Here is a 25,584-nt window from a genome sequence, read left to right on the forward strand (position 1 = left end):
TTAAACTATTGTTTTGAAATAAATCAGACACTTTTGACAGGACCCCTCTCCGGCCCTGCCAACTGTAAGCAATTATCTGTTTGCGTTTAAAGAGATCTGAGAATAGGTTAATTCCAATGAAGCTGAAAGCGTATCAAGTCTGAGGTGTTGCAAATAAAAATCAGGTATCCATTCACAAACCAGAAAACTAGATTGATTTATGAAAGTCACATTTTTTCATCTTAACCGGTTGCTAGTTGTCAGGAAATGTGTAATCTGATGAAAAGATTTTATCACCAAATTCTGATAAAAGGTTAAATCGCCCATTGTTTTCTAAGTGTCAATTTAACACTTTCCTATATATTGTAACATAAAGAGCATTGATGGTAAAATTTTCAATCGTTAAAACTTTCTGAAAATTTTAGAAAATGAGAGACGGAAAGAGAGTAGGGGGAGGAGGGATCCTCTTCATGAAATCAAGTTCATCAATTCTCTAAAGGTATTACATCAATAAGTAGGAAGTTATGATAAAAGATTAAGACGATGTCAAAAGATAACTTGTCAAGACAAAAGTAGAATACTCCAAGGGGAATCATGCCTCGTAAACAGTACACAGACACTACAGTAACAAAACAACCAACAATAATGCTATAGTAATAACAAATAATCTTTTACAGACGGGTGTTTCCAGACCCCAAACTGTGACGATCAGACAAACACCAGTTTCAGTGACCAGATTGCAATCGGAGCAACATTGTTTACCATGAACTATACTAACCCTTCAGCTCATTTCGCTGCAAACAGTTCCACATGGCAGAATTTGAATTTTGTAAAAGTTTCTTCAACACTAGCAGAAGCTTCCATAGATTTAACATCAGGTATGTTACCTTGCATATTTCAGTAAAGAAACGTGTATATTCGTGTAAATAGGCTCGTATATTCGTGTAAATAAGCTCGTAAATTCGTGTAAAGGAGCTCCTATGTTCAACCGTACATAAGCTTCTATGTTCGTGTAATGAAGTTTGTATATTCCTTGCCATGGTAGGCAGCTGTCAGAAGACTGTTTATTTTATATAAAACTGCATATGGCTAACTTATTAACTACTGTTTTGCCCTTACGATTTTTGTCATTCCAGTATATAGGGAAACTACCCTCCGCGCTAACAAATGTGGTAAAAACTAATTTGCCATTACGTGCCGTAAGAGATTTTAGCGGCCACGTGTATGTATTTCTTTTTTCTTAAACTAAACTTGTATAGATTTAATAGTATTTTTTGCACTCTTTTAGAGACAGATACTGTGATTTTTAAGAGATTGAAGTAACGTGAACTGGATGATTTTATTGTGTAAATACATTCGAATATGAACTATTTTATAACAAATACAAAAAATACAGCTGTTTGTAATAGCTTCTGGACATGTCGCAATAACCCACTTGTTCTTACTTACTAACAAAACAGCTATCTTACTGTATCTTAATGACCTAATATTTTATTAATCTTCTCTGATGCCTGATCTTTTGTTTAATGCTTACTAAATAGTTTATTCACAATGATATTTATGCTCATTTATGTCATATGTTATTTAAAATGTCTTAATTTTTATCGTATTTTTTATGTATTTGTAAAACGCCATTGAATATGTTTTACGTAAAAATAGGCGTTTAATCAAATAAAACAGTTTCAGTTTTTATTGTGAATAAGACATGAAAAATAAAAGATATTAAGATAATTATTGGAGATCTAGTATCATAATTTAAAGACCAACTACGACCTTTGTGACCTACGTTTTCCTCCCACGTGATTTACGTGCAAATAATTCTGGTATAATACAGCTATTTTACAAGATGACAGGTGGACAATATAGGTCATCCCTGAATGAATATGTTTTCACAACTTCATCTGCAAATTCATTCAGTCATAATTTACACAGAATAACAACTATCTTACACTGTAGAAACAAAGTGCGGTCTAAATTCACCTTAATGCACACTACAACATTAATTTAAAAATATATTTAGACAATAAAGACGCGCCACAAAATAACTGCATTCTTTTGTATTTCCATGATGGTAATTATACATGATTTGCATGGAAAAAAGAGATATACAAGTACTTAGTTACAAGTTGATGGTGACATACATTAGACCAAGACAATGTGTGTAATGTCTTAACATTTCATTGATTTACTGTAGCAACATGTACAGAAACCAGTGTATTTCGTTAAATTTCAATTACATTTTGTTTCTATAATGTAAGATAGTTATTCATCTATATTTTTTAAACTATACTGAATAGATGTTGACTGAATATGTTTGCAGAAAAGTTATCAAAACACATTTGTTCAGGAAGGGCCTAACTTTTCCACATGAAACTTTTAGTATAGCTGTATATTATCTGTATTATAAGAATGATTTTCATGAAGTTTTTATTGGTGAAAAAAGTAGATCACTAGGTCGTGGTGGGTCTTTAAACACATTTTCTTGGCCTTATATATGTCACTGTCAATTTGTAAGTTGATACTTGTTATTTCTTATTATCTTCATGCAAAGCATGCATAATTACCTCATGGAAAAAACAAAAGAATACAGTTATTTTGTGGCACGTCTTTATCGGAAATCAACCTGTGAACAATAAAACGGTCACGAGGTGTCACGTTCATTGTCATTACCTGCCGTTTCGTTTTAATAGATCAGAACAAAAGACAATTACGCCGTTTGATTTGAGAAGCTAGAAGACACTTCTCCAAGATATTGAAAACAAATGCTTTCCATTTATTCACAAAATATTTAGATTTGAACAAAGCAATCAATAAAGAAAACGATATTCTGTTGGTATTATTTTACGAGATAATAAAATTCGATAGTATAGTATGATCAATTACTCTCTCAGCCGTGAAGGCATAATTTTCATCGGTGTCAATGTAAAGTTTATCGTGCGCTGTGTCGCGAGTCGTATTATCATATGTAATACAGCATGATGTGCGTCGGCATACAAAAAGCGACACTACGCACGGCAATGCAACACAACTCACGATAATGCGTCACGACGCGCGATATTAATGTGGCCATGTCGTCTCACATAATGTCGCCCGTGTGTCGAATATCTTCTTGCATTGTCATGCGCCGTGGTGCGCATCTTTTATGTTTGTCGCGCTTCGTATTGTATACCGTCGACGGCCGACGCGCAACACAAAGCGCGTTGTGCCGCTTGTCGTGTTGCATTGTCGCGCGTCGTGCCGTGCGTGTTGCGTCGCCTTTACACACGTGTCTATTACCAGTAATGAAAGAAAAGGCCTGAGTAATTTCAAATGGAAAATACAATGTAAATTCCTGCAATTTTGTTTTTTTTATAAAGGTGTTATATCCACAACTGGGAATGTAACAGTATGGCCGGACTATCCCTACTCGACTCATACCTTTGTTGTAAGAGTTAGCAACCCGGGATATTCGTGCAGTTATACCGCCACATGCACTATGACAATGCAGTTTTCCTTTACAAACTGGGTAAGATTTTGAATATAAAGTACTGACAGATATATATAAAAAATCTCCCCTGCCTACGGAGTTATAGATAATGTAACTTTAACTCTCTTGACTTTGTAATTAATCAGTAAGTAGGAATAATATTCATGAAGAACCTTACTCATTTCTTTATTAAAGTAAGATATTTGTCTTTCTCGAATTTTATACACGTCAGCTGCGTACAAGTGATGCTGCTAGATACATTTTGATATATATCTTTATAACGTTGAAATATGCACGTTCTGCAAAATTATGACCATGCGGTTGTAGTTTACGAACTGGGTAAGATATTGAATAACTTACTAACAACAGATATATTTATATATATATAAATCATCCCTTTTTATAATATAACTTCATAGTTAATGATTTAACTCTTTGTTATTAATCATTTAGTAGGAATAATTTTCTTGAAGAACTTTACTCAATTCTTTTCGTGAGAAAGAAGTTTATCTAGAATATTAAGTACGTTGTCGTCGTAGAGCTAGATACAGAATTTTAAAACATTAGAACATGTTCGTTCTGAAACGTTAAACAATAAACTTTTTCCCTATATCAAAGTGATTCTAAAGGCAAGGATTAGGTATGTTGGCAGTCGCATGTATCATAAATACATTTATTTGTATATCTTATATACAGTAATTGTGTATAATAAATAATTATATTTTATGTGTGTATGATAATACAATTTCATATGTATATTGTAGCCTATACGTTTCGAGAGTCTGCCGAACACAACCTATATTCACGAGGACACAGACGATCGAACACTAGTACACAGTATTATTACGTACGATCCCAACAACCCGGATCATGATAATGTCACGTGTAACGTGACAGCCAATGACGACACAACTCTTCTTGAACTTACCCATAACGGAAACTATGACTATGATTGTAAAGATTTATTTTGGATTTCTACGGCAGAAACGCACTTTCATTAAAATCATTCCTGTTTTCAGTAGTTATTACAGTTGTAAAACCGACGGGCTACATGGCTGCTCTTAAGGACGCTGTCGGCAATTGGTTCTGCCTTTGCAACAAGTGCAGACCTAAACCGGTTCATAATGGTCTGCCCTGTCCGTTATTCTGTCAGTCAATTTTCATTGAACACCTCTTCAAATAATAAATGGTACCGTTTCCCATTTGAATGATGGACCAGTTCATTTAAGAAATTTAGCAGGCTAAATGTTAATCATACTTTAAGAAAGTGTATCAACGTTCATAATCTACAGTTAAGTTTCGTTCACTCGAACACGAGGGACTTCTTAAAAGTCAACGCTATAAAAACTTGCTTCGTAGTAGTTTAAACAGTTATAACATAGATCATAAAGTACATGATTCAGTAAACAATATTGCATTAAGTGGTTCATTTAGTTTATTCAAATGAAAAAGAGATAAATGACACCAGTTAAATAAAGCCAGATCACAGACAGAGTTTTTTTTCTAGTTAGTAGTAGAGATCGTCTTAGATTCGAAACTACGGCGAAAATTACACGTATTATTTTACGTAGTATTACGTATAATACCATACGGCGCATTTAGACTTAAGACTTAAGTCAAACACAGGAATCCAAATGTACTCCTGCGTGTATGGCATTAAATGACATAGTGATATACTAGTATTATGATATCATGATTATTCGCTCCAAAGTATCAAGAAAGGAATTTGCGTTTTAATATTCAGACAAGCTAAACTTATGCTTAAAAATGCGTTTTCGATTTACTTTCGTAAAATGTTTTGAACTTTAAGAAAGTTCATTCAAATGTTATTTTATGATAAGAGGATTTTCCTGTGATGATTTGTAAGAAATATTTATCGACACCCTTAGATTACAGCATGTCAGACGGTTGCTGCCCTTTATATGTATAATCAGCACGGAAATGATATATCGGATCCTATTACACTAATTAATAAACGTTAAGGTGAATCCTGAAACGAATTCTGCTGGTTTAGACATCAGTCTCCACATCTCGTTCCATGTGAGATTTCCACATGATAAAGAGACAGAGAGGTCATACCGTATAGCGGGTTAAATCTGCGGGCAAAAAAATATCTGCGGTTTGTTCTAAAATTGGCCTAGTTTATTTCTGCGTTTTGTTTTTATTTCTGCGACCTTAGAGAAAAGCAAGAATTAATTTTTGCGGTTTGCATAAATTGGAAGTAAATTCTGCGCATGAGAAATAGATACCGCATTTACTACGTCATAATTAACGACTCAAATACATATCGTTCTCGTCACATTATCTAGGTAGAAATCTAGGACAGTGTAGTTGGCGCTGTTGATTTATGTTTAAATCTGATCTCTTTTATTAAGCAAAATATCAAAGATTTTTCCCGCTTCGAAAAGCTTCTGCCGGTAGTTTTAATGCGCGAACTTATTTCTACGTGACAGCCTCGACTCGCATAATAAGCAGAAATAAAAACCCGCAGAATTAACCCGCTATACGGTAGTTAGGTAGTGATACTTTATCTTCAAATGACCATAAAGCATTGCAAAAGCAGAGAATTTATGTTTGAGAGTGTGTCTTAGCATAAACTGCTTGTCCAATGCAAAGATTTTTTTTTCCTTTGTGAAAAACTTTTAATCAAGTGTCTTTTATACCCAAGCGAGAGTTTCGGACTTTATCTGTTTTTTTGTTGTTGTTGTTGTTGTTGTTTTTTTTCATATTTTCATATGAAATTTCTATCGAAATATCTCCCCGTCGAGGCGAGCCAAAATTAAACATACGAAGAATTGGAATTAAGCATTTCCTAGAAGCAGGATATTTTCAATTATCACATACCTCCTTAATTATATCGCTGGGCAATAGCTTGTGCTGTTGACCTTTCTGTATTTCAACACTCAATTTTGCTGGTCTGTAGACAAGATTTAAAAAAAAAAAAAAAAAAAAAAAAAAACCACAATGTTTTTCCCCTTTCTATGAAACAAAATACTTACCATCTCGCCGGTCAATAGATGTTTATTTCTACATGACCCCTTATACAAAACACCGGTGAATAGTTTGTGCTATTGATCGGTTGATATTTAAACATGTGTCTGCTGGCTTACTGATGTCATGTAACAAAACTTAAATTAAATGACTTGTCGATAATAACAAGCTCAGTTTTCGTCGTAAGAAGTCTGAAAACATTTTAAAGAGCTGCATGTAAAATACTGCATAAAACTTAAATAGACTGAAAGTATTAACTTAACTTTATATGGACACAAAGAACTTTATATTACATTTTCAGCATGGTTTATTTACAAGAAAGAATGCAATGAGCCTAATTGTGGGTGCATTGATGAGAATTTCCTCTGTGATAAGGATATCGGATGCTTGAACTACAACTTAAATAACACATATACAATCACTATACAATGCAGTGACGCTTATGGTTCAAGCGACGAGGAAACTTTCACTCTGCAAGTGACAGAAAATCAACCGCCATCTTTCACAAATACACCAAGTACATTAGTGTTTGCTTGTTGCAGTAAAATACGTGTTTGCAAGGGTTTTTAGATCTAGATTTGTAGTTTGCTGGACGTTGCACATGTAGCACCTGGAATCCTGGCGCAAGGTCCAAACGTTTTCTGTAGGCAACAATTGTTGTCTTTGCAATAGTTATTTTTGAGTTGTTTGAGAAAATTCTCATTTCAGAAATGATATATTTAAAATACTAGAAATAAGAACGAACACAAAAGTTAAAAGTACATTTTGTATCAAGGCACAAACAATCTATAGCATCGCATATGAACATTTGTCTCTGGCCCCCATACACTTCAAACACATATTTCACAACTCAGTAGATTATTGCATTTCATTTATATGGTCAGAAATTTATGCTTTCGCAGTTACAAAAATGTAGTTGTAATAACGAAACATGATGAAAGAGAAAAACTAGGTTTTAAAGGTTATTTGTGCATTAAGAAATGTTTCTTTGCTTTTCAGCTAACATCACATTAAATACCGATAATGTAGCACATTTAGATAGCGTGTTTTCTATCTATTATTCGGATGCAGAAAGTGAAACATTGGACTACAATTTTACCATTACACCGGACACACCGTCTTTGTTTAAGTTTGATACTTGGGGCAACTATTACGGTGAGTACCGTGAAGAAAACGACATGAAAGGAAGTTATTTTAGATGAGGCAAAGTTCTGAATCCACGTTATAGCGCCTAGCTGCAACAAATTCGACCTTAAACATTGCTACATGCATTATCCTCCATACTATTAAACTCGTTCCAATCTTAAGTAATACGCATGCGTGGAGCGGAACTGTTACTGGATACAAAGAAATACTTTAAATATCACCTTGTTCGTTTTAGTATGGAAAATATACAGATACATAAAAGTTACTCTGCGATGCATGTCGCTGGTATAAAGCAGCCTACGTCAGTCATAAGTTAAAGGACTTTATGGACTTGGTTAGAATTGTAATCCCAACTTTGAAAAAAAAACATATTTTGCCGTTGCTTCGTTTCCACCTGGAACAACTGACCTACCTGATATCCACAGAAACATTTGTAGCTAACCTTCCAATTTCAAAATCATTATTATAAATGATGACGTTCAAATCTTTTCAAAACATAGACTTCAAATGAAGCTCATTATTTTTAAAGTAGTGTGTTGTAAACCTATCTAATGTGTATATTTCAGATAATCCGTGTAATGTGACAGCCACTAGTTTCCAATGGAACCAAACAAATAACACATTTGCTGTATCTTTTTGTGGCCGAGAAAGAAGAAACATGGTTTGCTCTAGTTTTAACATTTATATCCGAGGTAAAGTTCTTATAAAACGTTTAGAGAGAGGGGGGGTGGGGGGGGGGGGGGGGGGGCGAGAGAGAGAGAGAGAGAGAGAGAGAGAATCACATCACATGTTGAATTCTTTTACAAATAAACTTCTCTTTATGTCAGATTACATTATTTTTCACGTAACATTACTTCACATGTTACAAAATTTCTCAGCTTTAATTACTTCCCAGGTATTGAGAATGAGACTTTTATAGCAAGCATACTACAGTAACAAAATAAGGATGGATAAATTTGTAGCATTTTAGTGTTACCTATCGAGTAAAGCTTTATAAAAAACAAAATCAAAACGGATTTAACACCTTTTTAACTTAAAACCAAAATTTGTCTTTCAAAAAAATGTTATTTCGACATACAAACTGCCTTTGAATATAATAACTTTCATTATAGTCGTTGTGCAATCATTTTCAGATTATTGTGGACCTACACCAGTATGTAGCCATAACTCAACAACAGTTACCGATCAGTTTGCCATAGGCGGCGAGCTATTCCAAATAGATGTAACCGGAAGTGGATACACGTCACTTACTTACAGCATAACATCCGAATATTCTAATCTGTTTTCTGTGGATCCGCTGACAGGTACATATAATAAATAGTAACAGCTAAACGTTTGGTTAAAAACGCGCAGGACAATTAATGTTTTTATTTTGAAATTATTTTAATGTTTTCTTGCTTCCCTTGACCTTAGCGTACTGATCTGATGCAGCATATTTGACAAAGTAAGATAAAAACCAGCTATTTAAGGTAGTTCTACACGTTTTGATCGAAATTGTTTCTACAATGTAGAATTTGATTAAACTCTGATTTTTCAAAACTTCAGAATATACCTAGAAAATTCAGCAAATAAAAAAGATAGGGTCGTGTGTTTGACTTTTTGCTAGACTGATTTGAAAAATAGGGACCTCACGCAATACTTCATAATGGGAGTCTATGGGAAAATCATAACTTTCATAACATTTTCGTGTATAGAAATTTTTCTACAATGTAGATTTTGATGAAACTTCTCACAATTGTAAATAAAGACATGGCCTATGATTTGATGAAATAAAAGGTATAGGTCCACGTGCTTATTTTTGAGAATATTTGACCATGGTTAAAGTAAACCGGACATTTAAAGCTAATTGTAAGACATTATTTTGAAATATTTAACGTGTGTTATGTTTTAATATCATATTTCGACTTAAGAAATGTAGCAACAGAGCCACTGTAATAAATTTACTCACAGGTTGCGATTAATCCATAAAATGATTTTCATTTCCGTAGGCCAAATCCAGTCTTTATTCTACGTTTTCCGGAAAAAATGACGTTATGCCATCACTTCCGGTTTATCAAATGTGCAGAACTACCTTAAACAATTACTTAATCTGAATGATTCACTTAGCAGTGTCTCTGAATAAGCCAAAGTTAAAAAGAAAGTAAACATACAAAACATTGCAAAATTTTAATCAACATTTACGTTGACATGTAACAAAATATCATCCAGATAAACATGCTGCTATGTACTATCACAGTCAAACTCCTTTTGTAGGCATTGTAACATCAGCAGCAGCCTTAGAAGCAAGGAGTCCTCCTGGCTCTACCAGTTACTCTATGGTTGCGAAAGTTTACGACACCGCTGCTTGCGCTCATGCAGCCTGTGCTCTCAGTGTTGAAGTCACATATACCAACTTTGTATGTATAATTGTACAACATTATTGCCACACTAGCACTAGTCTTATCTATTATGATTCATTTTTAACTTTACAAGTGGAAATAACCAGACGTAAGGCGGTCTAAAACATAGAATCAATTGTTAAAGTCACATATACCAATTTGTTTTAGTATGGGCGCTATAGTATCATAAGTATGTATTTATTATCATTCATTTTGAACTGTGTGTAAGCAAACCCAAACAGACGTAAGGCGGTCTAAAATAATGTTACCGATATAACTACAGCATCATTGTTGGAAGAGCAATAAATGATTAGAGCAATCACTTGCCGCTTCTGAACATACATACGTAATTACTACTGTTTGCAGATCAATTTGCCCTTTCGCCTTTTCTTAAATCGATAGACTTGTACCTTTACGTCACAAAAGAAGCTATTTTTGGATCTCGTCTATACAGGTAACTCCGCCTTTCCGATACGAGTAAAAATACTGAATGAACTTGTTTACATTGGCTGTACCACCGAGAAATGATGATTTAAATACTCATAAATACTGTTGGAACGGGTGTTTAACCGGATTGTAACAGATGTACCAAATCAAATCTGCACTGAATCTTGCCGCAGTGCAGTAGCTGGATGTGTAAAAAAGACACTCTCTTATACATTACAGGCCTTTTTCTGCCTAAATTTCAGTACCTTGCAGAATTTTCTTTTAAATAATGTATCTCGTGTTTAGTTTTCACTATAATTATAAAACGTGCCTGACTCGAGTTGTTGGATTCGCTCATCATTGATTGAAGGACATAAGTTCGAATCCCGGAACCGACCATGACTCTTTAGTTGAAAACAAGTCGGCAATTTCTTATGGAATATGTGAGTCTTAGTCTAACTAACTTGACGTGATCCTAGGAAAAAGTTACGAGTTATTTTTTCCACTCGAAAGAAATTGTCATCGCTAGAATTGGGTTTAAATGCTGATTTTGTTGCGAATATGAGATAAATTCAAATAAAACTTACACGATTCAATTCCTCGTAACACGAGTAACGTTACACATAAAGTGCAAGTGATAAAACCAGTAAGTTTACAATGACGGTGTGCTGTTATTTATCCTCAATTATTTTGGTCATTTTCGAGTGACTGTCACAAATATAAAACAAACTTAACATCGAATTATTTTGACTTATGTGAGTCTATAACTGGTTCTTTTCATGAACGAAGGCAGTGCTTATCAACTGCCTGTATGTAAATAACTGAAATAGTGTTTAAACGACTTCAAATAAATAGTAGATAATTCACGTAGATATCTACACGTAAACCCCACCAAAAAATAAAATAAAAAAATAAAAAACTAGATCTATAATGGAGATAGATTTGCGATAGTTAAGCTACAGAAGACTCTGCAAAAGTTTGAATATCAAATAAATCAGTTTTTATTGATATGACAATTAGATCTACAAGTGTTACGTAGCTTGAAGGTTCAATGATACCTTTCTATAAAACTTTGTATAGAATCTACCTTGCGTGGTTGGAAATTTCGTCGATAATAATGGTTATAACAAACAAAAAACGCTGTTTTCATTTGAACGTAGTTGAAAAATTCTATATTCTACTTTTTAAAACAAATCCATTATCCCCTTATTGCATTTTACAATGTATGCAAGTACGGCGATACTTCAAAGATAGAGTCAGAGCGCGCGCTTTGTGTGACGTCAAGATAAAGAAAAAAAGCTTCACGATAAGGTGAATGAATAATTTACTGTGGATGAGGACGGGATAACCTGTCAGGGTTACTCCAAAAATAGCTTCAGCTTCACAGTTTTTGTGACGTAAACGTGCAACTCTATCGATTTGAAAAAAGTTGAAGGGGCAATTTGATCTGCAAACAGTAGTAACATCACGGTAAACGTATTTTATTCATCCATGTTATCAGGTATCTAACATTCTGTTCAAAGACAGAGAAAAGAGGAATAATACTCAAACTCCAACGCATTATTCATTTTCATGACTGGTTCAGTGGATTGAAAATTTATCTGTATGAAAGTTGATACAATAGGGTTATTATAACAGTAACTTGATCTGTGCGCCGAGCTTGATCCCGCATTGCAAAATCAACGAGAACCGAATACAAACTCTCAGATCTAGCTACTTTTATAATGAATCTTTATACTACAACCTTCATGATTGTTGTTTTCTTAATAAATGGTCCTTTAAATGTTTGTCGATGTTAAAATACAAATGAGTGAAGTTTTCATGTGCGCTATTTGTAGGACTGTGTCAGTTCATGCATATAAAATGAAAGTAGTACAATACAAAATGAACAATACGGAACATTTTTCTGCCTGTTCATATTTATTTGTTAAATACAAGTTGTATTTTTGAAACAATATATAAGTATATATTACATATTTTTATTTTAATGTAAAGGCAATATATGTCGATATATTTCTTGAAAAGTTTGTTAAAACGTGTTCTAGATTTGATACGAGTATTTTATATACCGGACAGTTCATTTTCTGTTTTATCGTTCAGAATATATCTATCGACAACATGGGAAGTGTTAATGTTGATATTCATGAGGACGAGCAAGCGTCTGTGACACTTGTCACCATAGCAACATCAGATAACAACACTAATGACGGGGTCACGTGCGAGGTAGACAATGCCGCATCAACACCAGCAAATAACAGCATATTCTTCGCTGTGGAAACAAACACTCGTTCGAATGGTGAGCATATTTGTTCTTAAATTCATCCCACCAGATAATATAAGATAAATCCTTTTATAAAACATAAGGTAAAACATGCTAAAATAAATCACAGTTGTTAAACTAAACACGTAGAAAATGTAAATATAAACGACTTGAACTATTATTTATTTCTTTGGCCTGGCTATCTTATTTATCTGTTTTACCTGATCTATCTACGTTATTTACGAAAACATGCAAACATCGCCATGGTAAGGCGTATGTCGGAAACATAAAACAGAATGAAGGAGCCTTCTAAATGTGGAATCCACAGCACGCGGACGAGCACAAGATCAACACACATAGACAAACACACAGGGGTCGGAAGTGCCCAAAAACGATTTTTTGTAAATTCATAAGTTGGGGTCGCAGATCCGCGAACCTATTATTTTGTATAGTATGCTAAATTTTGCTTCGCGTTAAACAATACATGCTGTCCAGAGTAATGTGTTACTGTGGTGATGGTGACACGATCTGGGGGTGTTAATTGAAGTCATACACACGTGTCCGTGATTGGACTTAATTACGCATAAACAAATCAGCATGTTTTTAATTGGCATGTCTTTAGTTAATGGTACGTTTAAACTATACCCGCCGCAAAGATCTAAGGTATTAACTTAAAAAATTCAGAAAAATAATTACCATGTTTTTATTTAATGAAAGAGGTAAATGTTAAGATTATCACACCGCTAAGATGTAAGGAATTTATTACATAAATTGTTTTTACCCGAAAAATTATTGTTCAGGACATTAAATAAATAAAAAAAACATACATGCATTCTTTGTATTGCGTTACGCTTTATTAATTCTGATAAGAGTTTATTAAACTTTATTTTGCTTATAGTCATGTAAATTCAATTTTTTTAATTCAATATATTTATTGCATTAAACATGTTACACACATTTATAGCAACACAATACATTAAATACAGAAGGAGACATGGATTTCTTAAACAATATACATTTTTTGCAAAAGAGCATAGATGTTTGTGGATATTGGAAAAGGGATCTTAGTTTCGTGTCAGATTGGCATAATATATAAATTTACTCAAGTTCTGTATAATTTTCCGATTAGTTACTGTTAGTAGGTTGATAAACTTTTGTTTGGTGGGCCAAGTATAATAATAACGTTTTAAATATTTAACTCTAAGACCTCTAAGTCTAGGACAAATTAGAAGAAAATGATATTCATTTTCGATTATTAATATGTACAAATTCTTTCGTTCCTTGATACATTGTTGTAACGCCCGCGTTCTATTGCTAAGTCATGGGATGATGTCCGGAATTTCGTAAATGATATTCTGAATTTAGGCTCTTGTATAATGTCAAGATAATTTTCTACTTTAAATTCTTGCTTAAATAAACAATACGTTTCAAGACGAGGAGAGTTATTAATTGAGGAGTACCACTGTTGGTTATACAGATCTATTATTCTTTGTTTTATTGTATTGAAATTAATAAGCATATTAAACTGGTTTTGCCAAATGTAGGTTAAACCGTGGTCATCAAGGATAGTTTTAACTTTGTGGGCCCAATTACTGCCGTTGTAAGTGTCACCTGCCTCAGCATCGTTCTTCAACATTTTATATACTTTAAATAATATTGACTGATTGTCTAGAGTTTGTATTTTTATCCAGTATTTAATTAAAAGTATTTTTCTCTGAATACTCATTGGTGTTCTTCCTAATTCTCCATAAAGAGCATCTACGTTTGTGGAGCGTTTAACACACAGGATTTTTCTACAAAATTTAGTATGTACAGTCTCAACGTCTGGTCGGGCATGGTGGCCCCACACCTCGGCGCAATAATTAAGGGTTGACGACACAAGGGTATCAAATAAGTAAATAGTAAGAAAATACTGGAGACTTGAGATGGGATTCAGTACCCCTAAAATGCACCAGATCTCGCCATTTATGATCCTGTTTTTTTTTAAATGTTTCCAGGGGAAAATCCCCCATACCCGCCTTACAGGGGGGGGATGCCCCCCCCCCCCCCCCCTCGCGGCCCTAATATCAAATATATTCCGATGCCCCTGACACATACAGACAAAGGAAAACATTAAAAGGTGCAAAATAAAGACAAATGAATAGACACTAATCTTTAAAAAAAGACTACACATTTTGAAATATACCACTAAACATTACGATAGCCGTGCAATATTCCCTTGAAAATAACACATGTACAGAGAAACAAACTCAGAATGACAGGGGTGGTCATTTTGTCCTACTTTCGTGTTTATCGCTTTTCCGTAATCGGTCGGAAATTCTTCGGGATCATGTGATTTTAAAATTGTTTCACACGAATATCCGTTTAAAGACGCGCGACAAATAACTGTATTTCCATGATGGTAATTATACAGGACTTGCACGACTTGCACGAAAATTATGAGATGTAAAAAATTTAAGTTTAAAATTGACAGTGACATATATTAGGCCAAGACATTGTGTTTAATTTCTAAAATCTTATTAAATTAATGTAGCCATATGCTCATAAATCAGTGTATTTAGGTAAATTTCAATCACATTTTGTTTCTGCAGTGTAAGATAGTTATTTATTTATATTGTTAAAACTATGCTGAAAAGAGATTAATTGAAAAAGTTTGCAGATTTGTGAAAACACTTTTATTCGGAAAGGGCCTGAATTGTCCTCCCGAAAACTTGTAGTATAGCTGTATATTACCTGTATTGTAAGAATGATTTTCATGAAGTTTTTGTGAGTTACAAAAATGTTGAATTCCCTGTGCTAAGTTTGTAAAAATCACTATCGTTTGGTCATATACTTAAGGACAATGAAAACGCACGGTCGGGATTATTGCATTTTAACAAGGAAAATATTTTTCTTATAAATATTTTTTCACAGTTTCATAAAACCGAATGCATTGCGGTCATTTAGATACCAAAATTATGAAAATTAATACCGTCCTACAGCCTGTCCTGGTTCCATTCGTTCAGCAGCATCCTGGGACGTTATTCATGCAGGACAACGCAAGACCGCACGTGGCGAGAGTATCCTTGAATTTTCTCCAACAAAACGGGGTACAGCTTCTTGCTAACTGGCCATCCATGTCTGCAGACTTAAACCCAATTGAACACCTTTGGGACCATTTAAAGCAGCGGATTCGGAAGAGACAAAACATTCGTGACGTACAAGGACTTCGGGTTGCACAACAGGCCGAATGGCGTCAGATTCCACAGGCGACTATCCGCACCCTAGTAAGGTACATGAGGCGACGATGTACATCTGTAAGAGACGCTGATGGAGGACATTGTCGTTTCTAAAGATCCCGACGGTGACATTACGAATAGACATTTATGAGTGACTTTGTTTTGGATTTTTATTTTGTTTTGTTTTTTGCCTTTGTTAAGTTTGCATTACTGTGATGAAAAAGTGTGATTTTGGGATTCACCTTAGGTACTTCGATGGACTGGTGTACATTTGATTTTAAACATTTTGAATTATTTTCAGTTGTTAAATTTGCGTTTTGTAATAAAGTTATGATATGTATCTGATGGAGTCGTTAGTGTTTCGTTTTCATGTAATAAAATGCATATACTGCGGGCGTGCTTTTTCATTGTCCTTTAGTATATAATATATTTTGCATCTATTTATAAATCATAGCCTCGTTTCGGTGGATTCTTCCGATAAAATCCTAAGATGCGCGACGGATTCGTAAGCAGTCGGAAAACATACTTTCGGTTTGACATAGGCAACATTTTTTATTTATTTGTTAGTTATTCTTGAACATATTCATGACTATTTGTTTAGATCCGATGCAGTGGGTCATATTTTCAGTAAATAGGAAGTCTCAGTTACAAACTCTGGTTTTCATATAATACTCGTTTGGGTTTTAGTAGTGGACCTTTAAGACAAAAAGCACACAATCGGGCACCGCCTTGGACGAGGCAGTGGCAAAAGCACCAATGGGGAGCTTAAACCCGTTTATCGTGTGCACCTTAATCCACTCTTACTCCCTCTACTACTACCGCCGCATTCTGTGTTCTAAAGACGCTGGATTGTGTAAATCTAAATTATTATTATAATTAAATATTATTATTTAATAGCGCCCTTGTTATAATAAACACGTTCAAAGGCGCTTTACATATAGCAACTGCAGCCACACAGGGCGCGAAATCATCCTCTACTAGTACAGACACAGAGCGATCTGACCAGAGGGACAGAATGAGATAATGCCCGCAGAACAGATAGAGAGAACTTTTCAGATAAGACGTGACCGGCTAACTTAGCCTAGCTCGTTTCGAAAATACAGTCTAGTTCTTTAACATGTCTGGTGTATAGCACCGATATATGCGAAGCCGTCTTTCCCGGGAAGAACCAGTACAGGCCTCTAGTTAGGTGGGAGACACTCAAGAGCATCTCAGAAATTTCCAGTGCCTGGACCGGAATTCGAACCCCAGGCCTCTGGATTGACAGTCAAGCATGTTACCACTAGACCACCGGCCCGCCTTTGTATAAATAAAAGTATCCCCCACTAGGTGAATTCCTTACACACGTAAACGCAACAGAATGCATGGTATGCAAATAAGGCCCTTACCATGATCCAAAGTCTTACGAAGTTTGTAAACTACATCCATGCAGAAGTGTTTTTAATTACTTTTGAATTTTAAAGCCGTAAGTTCTTCTTCGAACTTGTCAGATATGAATGAATTTAATAGATCTATAAAATACTTTCAGTTTATGAGTTAGTGAGCAAAGAGGGACCAGGATTTGATTATGACGTAGCAGACACATATATAGTAGTGGTTGTTTGTGAAGATAATTATGGTTCTTCTGATACAGCTACTGCTACGGTGAGCATACTTGAGAACCAGGTACCAACAATGGATAACCTAAATGGTAAATATTTCAACCTAGCATCTTGCTTCTGATATTTTCTCGATTTTGTATTGTTAGAATAAAAAAAAGTTACAAAGGTCTGCGTGTCTCATTGTAAGTCTTTACATAAGATCCAAAATAATTTTGCAGAAAACATACTGATCTGATCTACATAAAATGTTGAAGAAATTGTTTAACTGTATATTTTTGCGAAAATCAAATAAATCACATATTTACCTATTATAATGGTTTTGTCAATACATAAATTGCAAATATCGACAAAATTAAGAAAGTTCAAAAACAATCTGATACATATCATATTTATGAAACGCTAGCTGGAAAAGTCATCAACGTAGATCCGATTACCGTAGGAGATGGTGACGTCATATTTACTCTACAAACATCAGACAATGAGAATGATCCACTTGTGTATTCGTGTAGTGTAACGAACAATTTCGTCCCGCTACAGTGTTTGTCAGGTATCAGTGTTTTACTATGTCGTAATCAACTTTCAATAGATCTATTTATAGCACAACTTCAGGCCGTATTCTTAATTTCTTTGCTCCGAAACGTTTTATTATTTATACTCACTTGTTAATACCTTAAAATAAAAGCAGTTACTCAACTGATTCAAATGATCAATCTTAATGATAATAAGTTATAAATAAAAGGTCAATGGTATGTATACTATTTTTGAATTGAGAGGTAAATCTAAAAATCCTCAGAAGCGGATGCAGAATTGTAGATAAAGTGGAGGGGATGGGGACTTAGTTTAAGATGGTATGGGACGTCCTACTAGATAAAGTTTTGGCAAGTAATATCTACATCTCAAATGTTTTGTGATGTAAGTTTGAGCATGACGATTCACAATGTCATCATTTAAACTTGTAAAATTTCAATAAAGCAATGTGGTAGGTTCTTGCTTTGATTGTAGTGCGATCACACTACTTGGGCTATTATAGATAATACTTTTATAATGGTTTATATTTGTGAGCGAAGCGAGCAGAAAAGATTGATTGAACCTACTATTATCTTAATTTAAATAAATGTTTGTACGCCGGATTTTTTTAGCAGGGATGGTGGCGGCCACTGTACCATATTGGATCTGCCATTAATTCTATGAATGTTTTTTATTACCTTAAATAAAAAGAATAATCAAACTTACCCTCCTTAGTGGTGTGTTCCACAATGTAAATACCTAAATTAAAATATGCATCCATATTTCAAAATACCTTGAAGTCACATCTGGCAATGAACAAGTTGTCATTACATTGTTAATTATCACATGACAATGGAAGTGATATTGATACGTTTACCTTAAAGTTATAACAGGGGCGCATGTGGCCAAGTAATTAAGGTCGCTTACATGAAATTACTTGCTCCTAACAGATATGGGTTCGAAACATCACTTGGGGTGTAGAATTATTCACGTGAGGAAGCAATCCAGCTTGGTATTCAAAGGTCTGATGTTCTGCTCAGGTGCACGCCAGTGCCTCAGCAAAATGCTTTGATGGTCAACTAAGAACTTCTGTCATCAATAAAAGATAGAAATCTCGTCATAGGGCCTAAATTATGTCGACGTGACTGTAAATACGACAAAATAGTTATAAATAGGTTCTTCACACTAAATAGATTAAAATTGTTATTTGGTACAAGTTTCATTGTTTTGATGTCTCTAGTATTCAAATACATAATTAGAACGGGGAAATATAAGCTATAACTACGGTGACAAAACAGCTCATCCGCATGTACTTAAAGGCTTTTTTAAAGAAGTATATACATGTATTAAGAAAATCAAGTTGTCAAAATTTCAAAATATGAATTAACACAAAAGATTTCAAAATATTTCTAGCGCACCTCATTTTAAAAAGTTTTAGAGTTGATAATTTTCAAATAAATAATCAAATAATCTTTAACTATGTGGCACGACAGTGACGTTATTTTGTTCGTCTCTCATAGCCTTTTCCGCTAGTTTGTATATTCTAGAAATATTAGTGTATATTTGTGACTTTACAAAAATGTTTTATAGTCGTAGAATAAGTAGCTTTTATGTTGACATTGATTTTGTTAAAAGTTTGAAATGTTATTGATTACATATTATGCTAAAGGAAAGTTTAATTTCAAGAAAATAAGTTTTACGATACAACCAAAGAATTAATTGGCGAAATTTACGTTTTGTTCAGTATAGTTGGAAACAATGACCCTACCACAGCTAGAGTGTCCTTTAGGTCAGCTTATATCAATGATTATGAATTTGTTATGTTCCATGTTGTAAAACTAGGACATTGGCCGACCTTACAACAAAACGTGTTAATACAAGTGGAATGCAAAATGTTCGTGTCGCCATTGTTTTAGGTTTTATGGAATATGCACATACTATGTACTAAAACGTAATTGCAACTCGGCTGTCCACACTACGGCCATAAACTTAGCTTTCCAGATTTTAAATAGGTTAAACATATATCTGTAGATGGCGTTGTGTCACTAAGGAGGAATGTTAGAATTCCAGACGAAGAAGGGGAAATGTACAATGTGACATTGTGTATAGAAGATAGTGCTCACAATCATACAGTCTGCGAAACCCTCAATGTCAATATTTCATGTAAGTAGTATAGTTTGAACCTTTCCGTGAATTTCAGGCCTTTTATTTGAAGTCTATGAAACAGCTACAGTAACTGTTTTTATACTGGTTATCAAAATACTTAATATTCTATTCCTCTGTACTTGTCAGGTCATTTATTGTTTGTACATGGAAAGGAACGAGAGTCCCAGGGAATGCTTATATTATAGAAGAGCTCTATTTTTTAAACTCCTATATTTATTCATGTCATGCTGAAATATGTAAGCATTAAGTATAACCAAAATCAATGAATGTAACCAAATGCAACTATAAAGGTAGGCTAAATTAATGTGTTATCTATCAAAATTCAAAATTATGTCTTTATTTGCATCAAAGCATGGAGACCGAAGAAAGAAAAAAAAAGATATAACAAAAATGATAATTTTCTTTGCATTGTATGATTTTGTAGCATCCAAAACAAATCCAGTACTGGACAACTTACCTAGTAGTGTAAGTTTTTATGAGAATACCACTATTGGAGCCACGCTGTTTAATGTGACTGTAGAAGATCCGGACGTACTGGATGTTTACACATTCTCCATGGTTGTGTATCCAAAAACCTCCAGTTCAGCATTCTCCCTTGATGCAAATAGTAATGTATTTATTCAGAGATATTTATATAAATGCAAGAAAAGAAAGCTGCATTTTTCCACAACTACACTAGTTCATAAGCATTCTCCTAGCTGAATAAATTTAACAATACTGTAAAAATGTAAGATAAAAACTAAAATTATACCGAGGTAAATTATCCATTTCTTTTTTGACAGAATAGCATATAATAACTTTTTGGTAATTTATGCACATTTTGCCAGCAAATTGTACACCATTGTTCCAAGATAATACGGAACCATACACAAAGATACTAGACCTATTGACATCGATGGTAATTCATACAATTTTAGAACATTGTGCACCATATAACAAGATAATTTCAATGATAAAACTGATGCTGTCTTTTTGCTAGAAAATTGTACACCATTATTATCTACTTGATATATTTCTTCTATGTAATTTTCAGCTGGAGTTCTAACTTTGCAAGAATCACTTGACTATGAGACGCTAAACCATTACGAGTTTTTATTCCGCGTTAGAGATGCCTATTTACCTGGTTTAGAGGATAAATATCTCAGCCTGTCCGTGCTGGATGTTAACGAAGCTCCTTCACTAACATTGACTGAGACAACTTATGCTACCATAGAAGAAGATGTAAGTGAAACCAACTGGAGTATATTTATTTCTCCAAATTTAAAAGTCAGTTGATAATGTATCTGTCTGACAATACTTTTAACGAATTCAATATTGAACAAAAATTTGGATAAAGCTAAGGACAAAACTTTTGTTTGCGTCTGCATTTTCAAAACTTCAGTCAAATTTAGCGCACATTACAGATGATTTTATGAAATACTGCAAGATGAAAATGCTAAAAATTAAAAGGAAGCAGTATCTGGATATTTATAAACCAGTGCGACTTGATGTTTTTCAGGCTGGATACACTGTGGCAACACTAATTTTCACTTGCACCGATGTTGACGTCGGACAAACTACGAGTTTAGCAATAACGTCTGGAACAGACATGAGCTACTTTTCACTTGACTCATCTACAGGTGTCATGACGTTCGCTCAAAATTGGGATTTCGAGAATGGCGTTGTTCCTCCGCAGACGACTTCTTTAGAGATAACATGTGATGATGGGAACGGACTTAGTGATGCAGGGACTATTGTTGTCAACATTGCAGCAGTGAATGAATTTTCACCCTCATTAAGTACTACTGCAGAAGACATTACTATATACAGTAATCAGACACTTATAGATCCATTGTTCACAGTCACAGCCACTGATAACGATTATGGTGACGACGGTTTGTTCGACTTTTCAATAATTGGAGAAGGAAAGGGGTCGAAATATTTTACTATTAGCAGCACAGGACAACTTTTTATATCCGACTACATTGACTGGAATTATGATTATACATTTGAATTCACAATAAAAGTATCGGATGGAGAATCTAATCCACGTGCGTCGCATGTTAACGTCATTGTACGGTACATAACGTCGTTCGAACCAACAATTCCAACAAAAGAAAGGGCGCGATGCATTTTATGTACTAACATTGGGAAAGCCGTGGTATCTTCTCTGTGTGTTGAAGCAGTTATAATCCTATTGTTGTTCATTCATATGTGCTGTCGTATGAAACCCTACCGAGTTTGCCAGCTTAAACCTAAACCAAAACTGTAAGTAAATCTTAAACAAACAGCAAGTGCATAAATACAGAACGTTGAGCTTTATTAAAGTTGGTTGCTCAAGATGAAAGTCCAAGTATGTGAATATACATCAATAACCCTTCAGTAAAATGAAAAAGACTGAACGATATTTTTACCTCAGATATGGAGTATATTGGGGCTATAATAAAGTCTCACATGTACGTCGGTCCGGTGTATTGCCCGTCCGTACGTCGTTCCGAAAATGTACTGGTATCTCAAAACCCTTGAGCAGATATTCAGTAACTACACTGCTAAGAGGTTCATTGTTTTTCATTATACGAAACGATTCTAGCATATTCCAGGTCCCTCCCCAAGTTCGAGGTCAAGGTCGCATTTGAAAGTTCAAAGCATTGTTTTGTTTAAAGTCTTCGCTATATGATTTTAACAGGTGAAAGAGTTTTAATATAATTACCATCACTTAATCACTTGTTAACGTAATAAGACAACGTGCTGAGCGTATGACCGGGTCTCTACTTCTACAGAAGAGGTTACACTTAGGTTTGTCCGCACCATATCTTTACCTATCTGTGAAGGATTTCTATTAAACTAGCAACCTCCAAAGTCATCGCCACAGCCGGAGGCCTAATAATATGATTTAATGTCCCTACCATACCTTCTTAATTGCTGAAAGAATTTTCATCAACCTATAATCAATTGCCAATCATACCAAAAGATAATAGGAACGTGTAGTTTTCCCGGAAACACAGAGAACCACAAACAGCGCCAGAGCCACGTATTTGCTTAGTAGGCACACAACAACAAGAAGCTGTAACCGAAAAATATTGTAGACGGGTTGCCTCAAAAATCCAACAAGTACATTTAGATTTTATGCGTGTAAGGGCAGGGGGAAGAAAGGGGTGGGGGGAAAGTGGAACAATAATGAATATTCAAAAGGGATTGCTACGTTTTTTAATTACAGTTAGCCTACAACGTAAACCACAGCAGCGTAGACACTCACGTACAAAATATAAACACACACATATAACTAACTTACATAGATAAACATACTGACAAGTTAGATACAACAACACTGTAGTGCACACCGCCCAAGACACACAGACGCACAAGCAAATACACGCACACACATAAGTAGGAAAAAATAATAATCGGGCACCGCGTAAGGATTCCGGCAGCCAAAATTAAGTTGGTCACGATAACTAACTCATAGTTAAAAGAAAGGGAGCAAAGGAGAGCAAAAGCAAAAAGGGGAAGGATTGGAGGGTTGATAGAAGGAATAAGGAGAATGAGAAAAGAAATACTAACACCAAACAAGACAACATACGCAACACAAAATGCCAGACGGACAGAAAACAAGTTGAAAAGTGTGCGCCGTCTTGGAACGGTCAGTAACCTTTATAAAGGAAACCTGGGGTTTAAACGCGTTAAGGCTAGCCAACTTCGCACTTACCCTATTTTCAACAAGTTAGATAACGTATTATAAATAAAATCATTCCCCGCTGAGAAAAGCGAGAACATTAGTAAAAAAAATATCAGATCATATTAAGTAAAACATAAAGTTATGTCAAATCTATGGTACTAGTAAACACTAATGTATTCAACAACTTGTATGAAGTCAAATCACCAGGAGCCTAACATTTATGGACACTACTAAGAAAAATGAAAGACTAAATTTCTCTCCCTACGTCCGTTTTATGTAGGATTTTGGAGAAAAGTTCCAAGGAGTCTTACACTTTATTACCAAAATGTAACGCAGAGAACATGACCCAGGTCTCTAGGTCATAATCAAAGGCCACCCTTGGACGTCAAATTTCAAATAACTAAATTCTGTATCTGCATAATATTTACTAAACCGGTGATTTTTTAAACTAGCATCAGTTATTCATCAAAATAAGAAACAATACATAGCACACTACTCGTGCCACATATTAAAAGTCAAGGTCCAACGTTACGAGCCAAATGGCAATTAAGGTAGTTCTGCACGTTTGGATCGAAATATTTTCTGCCAATTAGAATTCGATTAAGTTCAGAATATACCTAGAAAATTAAAAAAATAAAAAGATAGGGTCGTGTGCTTGATTTTTTGCTAGACTGATTTGAAAAATTTGGACCTCACGCTATTTTTCATGATGAAAGTCTATGGGAAAATCATAACTTTCATAACATTTTCGTAAACAGAAATTTTTCTACAATGTAGAATTTAATGAAACTTCTCATAGCTGTACATATCATATTTTTTTTAGATATTTTAACATGACTTAAGTGAACCGCACTTTTCACGCTAATTTTAAAATATTATTTTGAATATTTTAACGTGTCAGATGTTTAAACATCATATTTTAACTTTAGAAAGACCATAGCAGTGTCACTGTAATAAATTTACTCAAAGGTTGCTATTAATTCATAAAATGATTTACATATCCGCACCCCGGATCCAGGCTTCTCAGATAGTTCAGCACGACTTTTATGTCGTGTTATTGGTAGTGTTTAGTTTCTCAACATGACCATTTCGGCCCGGGTGGTTCCAATACTCCCGTTTTCATAGCATTGGGTATTGTATAATCACCCCTTGGATATGGTGTCTGCTTTTTAATTTTGTCTTTTGAAAGTTCCTGTGATACGCAGGCTCCATAACCTCAGATCCCCTTCCTAAATTCCAATTTGTTTAGTTCTGCCCATTGTTTTCTCGTTTGGGGCAAACCCTTTATTTTATATGGGGACCAAACGCCGCTCTTCATGGAATTACACGCCTCAACACGTGTATCATTGGAGGTTCCATGTTCACCGCCGTTAGGATACATCTGCGGATGTCTCTAAATTGCTTTTTTGTACTTTTAGCATGTGTAAATGTTGAGTTCTGCTCAACCCGGGGCTAGAGGGCGTGGACGGTAGCATGCATTTCCACTACCGTCCATGAACAGGCACAATCAAACCGAACCTGCAACATTTTCGCTTTTGTCGTGTTAAGCGACCTGTGAAGTTTCTACTTTTTCTATTTTATTCTACGTTTTCCGGATAAATGGCGTTACGCCATCACTTCTTGTTTATCAGACGCGCAGAACTACCTTAAGCCTTTATTTCGCTCCATATCTACTAAACTGCTTGAAGGATTTTGTTAAAACTAGCAATTTTTACTTGTTAACATCTTCAAGACTGCATACAGAGTGCATCACAAAGGTCACGAGACTAAGCTCCGTTCTGTTTATCAGAA

At 34.7% G+C, this 25,584-nt stretch overlaps 1 protein-coding gene across 1 annotated transcript in view; it reads left to right on the top strand.

Moving 5' to 3' along the window:
- The window catches only part of LOC123558016 (protocadherin-like protein), a 62,391-nt gene that overhangs the window by 5,575 nt on the left and 31,232 nt on the right, over positions 1-25,584 (top strand). The window contains exons 6-20 of the mRNA XM_053544398.1: positions 657-857; positions 3,336-3,484; positions 4,210-4,399; positions 6,738-6,953; positions 7,436-7,591; positions 8,149-8,274; positions 8,716-8,886; positions 9,836-9,978; positions 12,487-12,682; positions 17,393-17,554; positions 17,869-18,012; positions 20,004-20,135; positions 20,563-20,745; positions 21,172-21,359; positions 21,637-22,385. Coding sequence (XP_053400373.1) covers positions 657-857; positions 3,336-3,484; positions 4,210-4,399; positions 6,738-6,953; positions 7,436-7,591; positions 8,149-8,274; positions 8,716-8,886; positions 9,836-9,978; positions 12,487-12,682; positions 17,393-17,554; positions 17,869-18,012; positions 20,004-20,135; positions 20,563-20,745; positions 21,172-21,359; positions 21,637-22,385 — 3,106 coding nt within the window. The remainder of the gene's footprint in view (positions 1-656; positions 858-3,335; positions 3,485-4,209; positions 4,400-6,737; positions 6,954-7,435; positions 7,592-8,148; positions 8,275-8,715; positions 8,887-9,835; positions 9,979-12,486; positions 12,683-17,392; positions 17,555-17,868; positions 18,013-20,003; positions 20,136-20,562; positions 20,746-21,171; positions 21,360-21,636; positions 22,386-25,584) is intronic.

Source organism: Mercenaria mercenaria, chromosome 5 (genome assembly GCF_021730395.1).
Source record: "Mercenaria mercenaria strain notata chromosome 5, MADL_Memer_1, whole genome shotgun sequence".
Classification (NCBI taxonomy): Eukaryota; Metazoa; Mollusca; class Bivalvia; order Venerida; family Veneridae; genus Mercenaria; species Mercenaria mercenaria.